The sequence below is a fragment of the Gadus macrocephalus genome, chromosome 19, assembly GCF_031168955.1.
Source record: "Gadus macrocephalus chromosome 19, ASM3116895v1".
Classification (NCBI taxonomy): Eukaryota; Metazoa; Chordata; class Actinopteri; order Gadiformes; family Gadidae; genus Gadus; species Gadus macrocephalus.
Window position 1 is genome coordinate 13,756,799 of NC_082400.1, and position 12,635 is coordinate 13,769,433.

The following is a 12,635-nucleotide window of genomic DNA, read 5'->3' on the forward strand; positions in this document are numbered from 1 at the left end:
GGGGGGGTGTCTGTGTTTGCGCAAGCTCATTAAGGGAGTAATTAAAATAATTAGCAGCACTATGCCACTTCATGGACCAAATTTTGACCGTTAAATGAAGTGCCTTGTAGTGCTTTTATTTTCCACGAGGCCCACAACAGATGGACACATGGACCCTAGGTTTGGCCCTTATTGTGGAGGAAAGAAGTATGTAAATGGCGTGTCATAGGCCTAGTGGAACAGAACCAATCATTATCTCATAATTCATTTAGATAACTAATTAAGAGAAGTCATTATACAAATACGTTTTGAAAGTGATTTTTACTTTGTAAATGCTCCCTAAATAACTGAAAGTGAACACATTTACTGGAAACGTTATGAATCCAACGATATTAAATATGACGAATATTACAGAGAATGCGTGTTAATTTGATTGGGGGAACCAAACGATGTGAGACGATGGGAAAACCCTAGAGCAGATGACGCAGTCGTAGCAGGGATAATTACTTTAGCGGCGTTGTTGACAGCTTACAAGGATACAATACGGATATTTCTCACAATGTGTCAAAACGTTTGGCGTGGTGGGCAATCTCTGGGAACGACGCGCACCTAAGAAAACACAAGACGCACCAGAAGCACAGCTCTCAGCCACTGGAAGGCCAGTGGGGAGGGTTTGGATGGCCCTGCGAAGCTTGTATTGCGCACAGCTGAGGAAGACATTGTGCCGGGTGTTCGCTTGTGCTTGTTCGAGGGTATGCTTGTAGCTGTCGTTGAGATCAAAGGGGATCACGGTTTGGGAACCACGAGAAATCCTCGCGAGGAGCCTTTGATTTAAATGACCCGAGCACATGGTCAGATCGCGTAGTAGGCTTACATCCCAAATGAAGACACTTCCGTGGTTCTCTAGCAGTCTGACCAGGAGCGCTTTCTTTTATTTTTTTCTCTCTCTCCATGTGTTTGTTTTTTTACGGATCAGTGGTGGAGTTGTTGTCAAGGGTCAGAGCCAGAGTTAAGTGTAGGGGCAGGAGGTGGTGTTTTTATGTCCCTCTTCCTCACGTCTGAAAGCCTTAATTCTTCTAAAGTGTGCATGCTCTGATTCGGTGTGAGTGACGTGGTACATCTCCATTCCGGCCTCTGACGCCACGGTTTGATTTAAAACTGGAATCCGTCTGCCTCGCGTCGATTACACGTTTAACTCAGGATTATCCAAAAAACAAAAAATAAAAAATGGAAAATAACAAGACACAAAAAAGATTATAAAATAAATAACAAAAAGTAAAAATGTAGGCCTATAACATAATCTGTATAGCAGATTACAGTAAGAAAAGATATTCCGGTTTTTACAAAGTAAAAAATCAATTAAAAAACTTATTTGTATAATGCTGTCTCTTAATTAGGCCTAGTCGTTGTCTAAATGAATTATTAGTTCTCGTTCCACCAGGCCTATTAGTTACCATCCAGGCGAAACACAAGTCCTTTTCTCCTAAGAAACCAGTGTCTTGGGTCATCCTCCGCGGCCATGACTAACACCAGTGATTGGCAACAGCACTTGTCTGGCAGACGTCGGAGGTGAACTCCAGCGTTCTGGGGAGAGACAAGGCGTCCACCCTCCAGGGGCTTAGAGCTTCCTATAAACCCACCCCTCCCGCTGAATCCCTGCTTTTAAAACATAACTTTCTCTCGGCCAACGGATGTAAACGCTGCCATCGGCGATATGGAGATCCCTCGTAAAGTTGGGACATGTCTGGACTTTCCATCCATATCCCCTCGAAGCAGGCAGTGGAGAAAGTGTTGGTTTAAATCCTTTTATAAAGAAGGATTGACATTATCATCCTTGTTGCAGCAGTATAGGCCTAGAAATAACCGTACAGTGTCAGTAGTAGTGGGAGCATAGTGGAAGTAGCAGTACTTTTTAATTGCTATTCCTTTAATAATCATATTTGAATGTATTTAATCGCATAAATATACTCTTAGACAATGCATGCTTCATATCTAAACACAAGCTGGATTCTTGCTCTGTTTCTGATTAAATTATTTTAACACACACTCACATCTTTTAACACACACATCTTTTATCACACACATCTATTTTTGATCACATTGTTTCAGACACACAATTAAACATTGACTCTGCCACTAATCATTGTGTGTGATTTCTTTGCATCGCTGTAAGCTACTTGATAAAACACAATGGTTTTTGGGCTGGTTTTCGAATGACACTACCACACAAACCTATTTCTGATCACATTGTTTCAGCCACACAATTAAACTGATTAAAATGGAAAATCTATTCCACGTTTTTGAGGCCACTAATCCGAAGGTTTTGGATATTTCACCTGCAAGTCTTTGCATCACTGTGAGCTACTAGGTAAAACGCTGTTGTTTTTGGGGTGGTGTTCGAATGCTACTTTACAAATAAAGATATCAGTGTTGTGATTTCCCCCCAGCAGAGAGGGAGGAGGCGAGAGTGGGGTAAGGAGGCCTGCAGTCTGATAGAGACAGCGGGCTGCCCAGCTCCCATTAAAACTACATTACTGGGGGAGCTCTCGGGTTTCTGTCTGGCGGTGGATTCTGGGTATAAAATATGCAGAGACTTTGAAGGGAAGGACTGGAGAGGGGTCTTATAGGCCTGGATTATGCTTTTCAAGCCTCCAAGACCTAATAGCGCCAATTTCTTTCTGTTGGTATTTTTTTCAACCCTCTGAATTTGTTGGAGCATATTTTATGAATGTCTCTACTTTCAGAGAAAGAAACACAGTGTTCTGCCGGCCTGAAACCTCCCTCTCATCTGGGAAATGTGTGGGTGTTTATTTGTGTGGATGCATATATGTGGGCAGGAACATTTATTTATTGTCTGTTTGTGTGCATAAGTATTTGCATGTTGTGCAAATGTGTGTGTTTGTGGGTGTGTGCACCTGTTTGCATAGGATAGTGTGTGTTTAATGTTATATGTTTGAATGTTAGCATGAATGCATGTTACCTTGTGTGTATATTGTTTTTTGTGTGTATGTGTTTCAGTGTGTATGCTAGTGTTATGGCTATGGCAATGGTTATGGCTTGTGTCCGAGTATTTTTGTGATGCTAACATGTGTCTATTGGTTTGTGTGTCAGTGTATTTTTGTGTATGTTAGAATGTGTGTCTATGTGTGTATTTTAGTATTTGTCTATATGTGTGTATGTTAGGATGTGTGTGTGTTAGTTTGTGTACATTAGTCTGTGTGTCTATGTGGGTATGTTAGTATGTGTGTATGTTGGTCAGTTTGGCTGTGTGTATGTAAGACTTTAAGTATGTGTGTGTCTATGTCTATGTGTGCGTGTGAGTCTGTGTGTCATGTGTGTCTATGTGTGTGTTCGCCTGTGTGTCTTTGTGTGCAGAAGTCTGTGTGTCTATGTGTGTGTGAGTCTGGGTGTCTTTGTGTGTGTGAGTCTGTATGTCCATTTGTGTGTCGGTATGTGTATTAGCCTGTGTGTACATGTGTGTATTAGCCTGTGTGTCCATGCATGTGTTAGTCTGTGTGTATTAGTCCATGTGTGTGTTGGTCTGTGTGTCCATGTGTGTATTAGTCCATGTGTGCATTAGTCCATGTGTGCATTAGTCCATATGTGTGTGAGCGCGTGGAGCGATGAGGCGTGCCCCCAGAGGTCAGCCTGACCCTGGCTGTCGTCCGCAGAGATCTAAGGGAACAACGGGTCACTCTTGATCCTGACGCAGAGTCACGCCGTCGGTGGCAGTGGCGCCGCGGGCCGCCACGACACTGTAAACAAGCGCTCCCCTCGGCCCCCGCGTCTCAGATGGACGCGTGACAAACAAGGCTTGATGAATTCACACACACGGCCGTGAATGGTCCGCGCCGCCATTTTTAACTGGAATTAGATTGCATGTAAACAAGCTTGCGGAGCGCGCGTGAAGATGCTAGCCAGCCTGCTGAGTGGGATTAGGAGGCTAATGGATGGGCGGGCTTCATTAACCCCCGTGGGCTTTGAACCTCACACCCGCGCTCACCAAGTTTCCATATGCCAACGCGTGATGGAAGAGGCGCTCCACGTTTAGAACTGACTCAAGTTACTGTTGAGGCTAGGCTAGGCTAGGCTAGATGCGTGTCGGTTGGGATACTGACAAGAGGGCATGCAGAGGCATGTTTTAGAGGCTGGTTCGGAGTGGTTTTATATATTTTCAATGTTTTGATTGTTCATGGGGAGATTTATTTCAGCGAGTGTTCTAGGCTACACACAATGTATTGATGCTACCTAGCATAATAACGATGTTCTACTTTGTCTTGAAAAATCTTTTTATTTATCTGTCTTTTATGTATAAATATTGAAGTACAAGATTTCCTTAATTTCAAGGGATTTTTTATATAAAAAAGACATTTCAAAATCAATTGTTAAAAAATATATACATATCAAATTTGCGCCTATGAAAGAGCTGTTTGGTAAAGTAATGTTTATCTTATGCGGCTCAAATGAATAGAAACAACAAACAAAAGCTAGAATGAATAAGTGAAATGGGAATACTAAACAACAACATTAATCATCCAATCCAGGAAATGGATCAAAATTAAGCGACACGATTGGTTGAATATACCGGCGCGTTGACCAATAGTTTCAGTGTTCTGAGGCCTCCGGGTTCAGCTGTATCTTCTCTTCCTGTGAGATGCTGTTTACAATGGACGAAAGATGAAGAAGGCTGGGGGCGCTTGACATCTCGTTACCTGGGAAACAACATCGATAAACAAAACACTGTCTTAATTCATATCCAATTTCATGGACACATTCAGATCAAGCATAAACACATTCAGTTTTAGATCCGGTATATACACATTTCAATCCAGTATAAACTCATTCAGATTCGGATACAATCTGAACACATTCAAATCCAGAATAAACGCATTCAGATTCACATCCAATTTAAACACATTCAGAATCGCATCCAGTATAAACACATTCAGAGTTTGATTGCGTATAAAAACCAGTATGAACACATTCAGAATCAGATTCAGCACAAACACATACAGAGTCTGAATCAACATAAACACATCAGAGACCGATTCAGTATAAACAGATCCAGAGTCTGATTCAGTGTAAACACATTCAGTCTGTTTCAGTATGAACACATTCAGCTTAGTGTAAGCACATTCAGATCCAGATCCAGTATAAACACATACAATAACACGACGTGTGAATTATTTTCATTGATCCCTGCCTACCTGCTTTGTGATTGGTCATGGGAGCGTTGGAATGGTCTGCAGAGGTCTGCAACTTCTGGGAAGACTTCTTCCAATGGTACCTGCCACTCACCACCTGTGCAAATAACAAGTTTAACATCGTCTTCATATAACGCAAACTACGTGGTACTAGTAGTTGTAGTAGTATTAGAGGTCGTAGCAGTAGTAGTATAAGTTGTTGTCATAAACATAGAGGTAGTCTTAGTTGTTGATGAAGTAGTATTAGTTATAGTTGAAATGGCAGTAGCAGTAGTATTATAAATAGTAGTAGAAGTAGTAAAGTGGTAGCAGGTGTAGAAGCAGTAGTATTATAAATATTAGTAGTAGTAGTAAAGTAGTAGCAGTGGTAGTAGCAATATAAATAGTAGCAGTAGTGGAGTAGTAGCAGCAGTAGTATTATAAATAGTAGTGGTAGTGGTAAAGTAGGTAGCATGGTAATAGCAGTAGCAACAGTATCACTAACAGCAGTAGCAACAGTAGTAACGTTAGCGGTGGTAGAAGTATGCCATTTCTGTGTTATCTTTCATCACATTAAGTGACCATCGCTGTTCTCAAATCAATCAAAATAGTTAACAACATTGGCATCTATCTATTTATCGATCTATATGTCTACCAATTGATCTCTCGCTCTGTCTGTCTGTCTGTCTGTCTGTCTGTCTGTCTGTCTGTCTGTCTGTCTGTCTGTCTGTCTGTCTGTCTGTCTGTCTGTCTGTCTGTCTGTCTGTCTGTCTGTCTGTCTGTCCGTCCGTCCGTCCGTCCGTCCGTCCGTCCGTCCGTCTGTCTGTCTGTCCATCTGTCTCTCTCTCTCTCTCTCTCTCTCTCTCTCTCTCTCTCTCTCTCTCTCTCTCTCTCTCTCTCTCTATCTGTCCATCTATCTATCTGTCTTTCTGTCAGCCAGTCAGCCAGTCAGCCAGTCAGCCTGTCAGCCTGCCCGTGCGTCCGACTCTCACCCTCCACCACAACAGCCCAACCCCCCCCCGCCCCCGACGCTCTGAGCTCCTTACGTTGTGGTCCTTGGCGCCGGGCGCCCCCCCGGCCCCGCCCGCCTCGGCGCGGTCCAGCGTCTGCAGCAGGTCCTGCAGCTTCTCGATGTAGCTGATGGCGCTGCGCAGGATCTCCACCTTGGGCAGCCGCTGGTTGGGGTTGGCCACCGTCTTCTTCTTCAGCGCGTCGAACGCCTCGTTGATCTTCTTCAGCCGCCGCCGCTCGCGCAGCGTGGCCGCCTTGCGCCGGTCGCTCGGCGCCGACTTCCTCTTGCACGTCTTGCACGCCCAGACCAGACACTGGCCCTCGCAGTGGGGCCGCAGCCCCGGGGGGGCCCTGGCGTGGCCCTCGTCCCCGCCGCTGCTCTCGGCGCCTCCGTCCCCCTCCTCGCCGTCTTCGTCGTCGTCGTCGTCGTCGTCGTCGTCCTCCTCCTCCTCGTCCTCCTCCGTGCCCCCCGCGGCGGACGGGACGCTGTGGCGGAGGCGGAGGGGGTCGTGCTGGCTGCCGGGGGGCGGCAGGGGGTCGCCGTGGTGACCCGGGTAGAGCGGGGACACGCCCTGCGGGCCCAGGTGCTGCTGCAGGGCGCCGTGGTCGGCCTCCAGGTAGCGCAGGTCCCCGAACAGATACGCGTTGGTCTCGAAGAGGTCCATCATGTTGTTCGTCCGCCGACGCGACGCGCTGCTTGTCGGCGTATGCCCGGACACGGGGGGCCGACGGAGGCGGCTCCCTCCGGATTTTAAATAGCTCGGTGACACAAGCTGCTCCGGGGGGCTTATATATAGAATGTGAAACCCTACCCTACCACGACATGCCGGCTTGTGTCGCGGGGGGGGCAACAGCTCAGGGGTTTATTTTGTTCAATGAGTGTTTTACTATTGACTGACGACGGGTTACAAAAAGGGAACCGAAGAAGTGATGCATTAAGGTCCGAATGGGTTAAGGCCTGGATAGGCACGACTTTGGTTTGATACCTGCATCCGTGTGTTTGATATCACTTACTGCTCTTTGATTAGCAGTAAGTGTGTGTGTGTGTGTGTGTGTGTGTGTGTGTGTGTGTGTGTGTGTGTGTGTGTGTGTGTGTGTGTGTATGTGTATGTGTGTGTGTGTGTATGTCTATGTCTATGTATGTATGTGTATTTATGTGTGTGTGTGTGTGTGTGTGTGTGTGTGTGTCTGTGTGTGTGTGTGTGTGTGTGTGTGTGTGTGTGTGTGTGTGTGTGTGTGTGTGTGTGTGTGTGTGTGTGTGTGTGTGTGTGTGAGTGTGATTATTACTGGTACTGCTATGGTACTTCAACTCTGTGATCGCAGAGAGACACATGAATGCCAGCAAACACTGTTTTTCAGATAGATGGAGCGGGAACAAATCTTTTGTCGTTGTTGGTTGGATAAGCTTGGAGAAATCACCCATGACAGCAACTGCCAAAATCCATTTCCTTAAAATGAAGGCCCTTCTTGTAAAGACCTTTTCAGACTTAATTTCAGCAGGATCAGGACAGTGAACCATCTTTCGTTGCCAGGTAGAATAGAAGCACACTTGTAGACGTGGATTTGTGGAACACATCATTCCTAGCAGAAGTTGGCTGAACGTCTGCTGTTGCGGTGCGCACAGTGGGTATAGCTAGGCTAATTGCTAATCTAATTGTGTTTTGCTAGCATGGCTCAATACAAATAGATCTGAATGTGCCCGGTTAGAATGACATTGAAAAACATATGCATACTGCGCACATAAAGTCTATATTTACAGATAGAAGGAGTTCTCTCTTATCCCCAAACTATAAAACACATAAGGGCCTTTTTTAGAGCCGTCTTCTGACCTTTCCCCCTTCTTCTACGATCTGCTAAGCTCACTCCTGGAAATATCTGCGGGCAGGAACGCCAGGGATTCCTATTTATGTTTGTCCGCATGACCTTGCATTATGAAACATGAAAACACCAAAAGAGATATGTTTCCCAAGATGCATTGCTAAGAAAAACAAGAACATTCTGTGAAATATCTACAACTGCTTAAGAGGCATCTGTAGAATTGAACCCATTTACTAGACCAAAGGCTTGTAGATGTCTTGGCAACGAAAACTCTGGAAGGGCAGAGAGAGAGAGAGAGAGAGAGAGTGAGAGAGAGAGAGAGAGAGAGAGAGAGAGAGAGAGAGAGAGAGAGAGAGAGAGAGAGTATGAGAGAGACACAGAGAGAGTATGAGAGAGACACAGAGAGAGTATGAGAGAGACACAGAGAGAGAGTGAGAGAGACACAGAGAGAGAGTGAGAGACAGAGAAATGGAGGAATGAAGAGAGAAGGAGAATGTTATGCAACAGTATACTGTCGTAGTCTCAGGTCGCTAGTGTCTGTTACTGTGAAGTACTTGCCCCACAGGGGGAGAGTAAAGTTGACCTCTCCCCCTAATGAATCTCTTTTAATTCAGATCTGGATTAGTTATAGATTGGATCTGAATTTGTTACACAGGATCTGAATGGGTGAGGTTGGATCTGCGGGATTGGGAAATGGGAATTTGTTTTCAGTGGGTCCAAATTCCCTTTGAGTGTATCCTCGTCTTCCTTGTTAAGAGACTTAAGGGTAATCCTCAGTAAGTGTCTACCTCATTAAGAATCTGACATGTATAGGCCACCTACCTAATAAAGAGCCTGTCACATTAAGAGTCTCCCTAGGTATGTGTGTATATAAAGAATATTTCACATGGTGGGAGTTTTTCACATTAAGAGTCTTCCATATTCTGCGTCAACCTCGTTAATGCTCCTCGTTAGCAGTACCTCAACATCCCTCCTCTCCTTTCAGACAGACCTGTTTGTTTGGCATGTATGTATATGTGCGTGTGTTTGTGTGTCTGTGTGTGTGCGTGTGTGTGTGTGTGTGAGCCTGTATTTGTGTGTTTGTGAGTGTGAGTTTTTGTTAGTGTTGATTGTATATGTGTGTGTGTGTGTGTGTGTGTGTGTGTGAGTTAGAGTGTGTTGTGTGTGTGTGTGTGCTTCTGTGTGTGTGAGTTTTTGTGTTTGTGTCTGTGTATGCGTGCGTGCGAATGTGTGTGTGTGTATTGTGAGAGTGTGTTTGTGTTGCGTGTGAGAGAGTGTGTTGTGTGCGTGTGTTGTTTGTTTGAGTATGTATGAGTTTATATGTGTTTGTGTGTGTGTGTGTGTGTGTGTGTGTGTGTGTGTGTGTGTGTGTGTGTGTGTGTGTGTGTGTGTTGTGTACGTGTGTGTGTTGTTGTTTTCATCAGGGGCATTCCTTGGGGGTGGCCACATACTAAAAAGCAATCTCATTTTTAATAACGCCGTTGACGAGGGTTAAGAGGTAAAAAAAAAGCCCAACAAATATAAGGTGTGTATATTATAAGGGGTGTATATTTGGTGTGTGTGTTGCATGTACCACTTATTAAGGAAACAGGATGTGTCAGACCATACACAGTGACTCTGCCAGCACATATAGCAAGTAACACCTGGTTAAAATACTTCCTGTTGAATCAAAGTAGGCGTTAAGACTTTGACATGCTGGCATTCAAAACGCACAGAAAGACTGAGCACTCATAGGGGAAGGACGATAAGAAACTCAGAAAACAGTTTGGACCAGAATATGGCTGAGGTGATTTACGCCACGCCCAACATGATGACCAAGGCCAGGTACACACAAGGAGAGAGAGAGGAGAGGATAGAGGACATCTACTCTACCATTGAGAGCCTCGGAGATCAACACCAGAACTATGTGGGGACAGAGGAGTCCTCCGATACTCTGGGAACAGTAAGAGGTCAGCAGCCGGACCCTGTGAGCCCTCCTCAGTGGCCGATCAGGGCTGTGGTGGTGCTTCTGGTCCTGCTGTCTGTTGCCCTGCTGGCTGGACTGGTTGGGTTGGCAGTGCAACACAAGACGAAGACTGTAAGCATGGACAGAGACGTGGAGCAACTTCTCCAAAGGCTGGAGAATGTGACAGAGCAACACAAGACCGTATGCATGGAGGTGGAGCAACTTCTCCAAAGGCTGAAGAATGTGACAGAGCAACACAAGACCGTGAGCATGGAGGTGGAGCAACTTCTCCAAAGGCTGAAGAATGTGACAGAGCAGAGAGACTCACTGCTTTGTAAACAGGACTGTCCAGGTGGTTGGGATAAGTTTGGTTGTAAATGTTACCTTTATTCCAGTGAGTGGGGATCCTGGAATAAGATCAGGGAGTCCTGCGTTTCCCAAAGAGCAGATCTGGTGGTTGTGGAAAGTAAAAAGGAGATGGACTTCATCAGCAGGTACAGAGCTAACGCCTGGCTCGGAGCGACATATGAGGCCAGTGAAGGGTTGTGGAGATGGGTTGATGGGACCGTCCTGTCAGCGGATAACCCCTACTGGAGAAGGGGGAAACTTGATGGTGGCAAGGGCAAGAACTGCTTAAGGAGGTTCAAGGAGCAGACCAACTATAAATGGACAGATGAGAGCTGTGAAGCCAAATACTATGGGTTTTGTGAATATAAATTAATGAAATGATGGATGAAAACATTTCTTTGTCTGACTGATTTATTTCTATGACAATATTTTATATCTTAATGCAAACGGACAATTGTTGTTTTGCTTCATACTTGTTGAGTTCTGCAATTCGATTAGAGCTGTGATTGGCTGCAAGGTATTTTATCACCATAACAGGAGATGACATGAAGACTACCCTGCTCACTGCAGGAACTGTACATAGATGCTGCTCTTGTGACATTATTTTTTTCAATGTTTCCACAGTTGCTCTCGGTGTTGGAGGCTGAGGTTAGGTGGTAAAGAGTAATGACAGTCATTGGCTGGTTGCTACAAACCACACTATTCAGGGCTGCATTCGCTGCCTTTGCCCCTCAATTTTTCTGTTGAAATGTATCTCGACTTTATCACCATGTAGTGTGATTACTATAAAACACTTGTGTATAAATTATCTGTTTGTTCTGCAGTGTTCAGAGGAACAGTAGACTTGTGTCCTGGTGTCTGATTCGGCTTGTAGGTCTGCACTTAGTTTTGCGTTACTGGATGAACACTTTTGAAGGTACAAATGCATTCTCACACTGTCCCGTTCGAAAACAGGCAGGGGAGTGGAGCACCTTTGTCCGCTTTTCACGGCATTAAGTTCCATTTTTCCCTCATTTCCGTATCAATCACGTCCGCCCGTAAACTGCACTTCCTCATTTTAATTCATGACAAAAAAAACTCCCCATTCAGCAGAATACACAGAATCATCAGAGCGAGACGCATTAATACGGCCAGCAGCCTAATGGGAGAGGATCACTCATCTGTTTATCATTACGTTCACTGGGAACAAACCTAGATTGAAAACTTATGAGGTAATTTCAGTGTAAAAGTTTGAAGGAGTTGTATAGGGGCTGGGAGGAGGATGGGGGAGGCATAAATACCCCCGTCACTGTCAAGATGGCCGCCGCTGCTTCCTCAGCTGTCATGGGGGATCATGGAGAGAGAGAGAGAGAGAGAGAGAGAGAGAGAGAGGAGAGAGAGAGAGAGAGAGAGAGAGAGAGAGAGAGAGAGAGAGAGAGAGAGAGAGAGAGAGAGAGTCTTGTCTCTTCATGGGGAAGAAGGGAGAGAAGGGGAGGGAAAGAAGGGGAGTGAGGCCAAGGGGAGGGAGAGAAGGGGAGGGAAAGAAGTATTGGAAGAGAGAGAGAGAAATGAGAAAGGGAGAGAGGAAAAAGACAGAGGGGGTGGAGGCGGGGAGAGAGAGAGCAAGATGGCGGGAAAGATGGAGGATGAGCAAGTTTGACGAAAAGAGAGAAAATAGAGGGAACAGAGAGAGAGGGGGAGAGAGGATGCGTGCAGAAGGCACTGATTAAGGGCGATGTTTGGGAGACATGGAGAATCAGAGGTAATCTCAACAATGAGGCAACCTGACAACTCAATGATCTGACATTAATTCATGCACTATTTTTTAATGTTTATTTTAATTTGTTTTATAATGAGGTGCACTTTATCATTAGAAGCTTGCCTCTGTGTGCGTGTGTGTGTGTGTGTGTGTGTGTGTGTGTGTGTGTGTGTGTGTGTGTGTGTGTGTGTGTGTGTGTGCCCGCTTCCATGTGTGTGTGCGTCAGGAGTTGAGGGCGGGCGCCAACGATGAATAAATCAATCATTCAATCTTCTCACTTCATCTGGAGACATACATCACAAAAAAAAAATCATTTTTCAAATTAAATCCGATACCCCAAAAACCCAGCGCGGGGGAATACGACTCCTAACTAGAATACGATCTCTGACACGTCCGAGAGCCGCTCTCTGATTCATCAAGAATCAGAGTCATGAATAATGGACGAGGCTTCAGTCTATTGAAACTCTTTTAAAGTATGTCCCGGGCGATGCGAGTTCTCGTTTGAATATTCATCCAGAGTGTAATACTTGAAGTTAATCTTGCCATCATTGGGAGTGGGGACGCCTTTTAAAGGGGCAGCAGAGCCCTAATTAGTGGGATGAGTGACACCTGT

The 12,635-nt window shown here is 45.2% G+C and overlaps 1 protein-coding gene across 1 annotated transcript; it reads right to left on the reverse strand.

Annotated features, from left to right (window-relative positions):
* Positions 1–4,250: 4,250 nt before the first annotated feature.
* Positions 4,251–6,923, reverse strand: myf6 (myogenic factor 6). Its single transcript, XM_060038695.1, has 3 exons — positions 6,209–6,923; positions 5,187–5,280; positions 4,251–4,691 (listed from the first exon to the last, which is right to left on the reverse strand). Exons 1-3 carry the CDS (start codon positions 6,839–6,841, stop codon positions 4,585–4,587), a joined length of 834 nt encoding a protein of 277 aa, XP_059894678.1. The 5' UTR covers positions 6,842–6,923; the 3' UTR covers positions 4,251–4,584.
* Between the last annotated feature and the right edge of the window lie 5,712 nt (positions 6,924–12,635).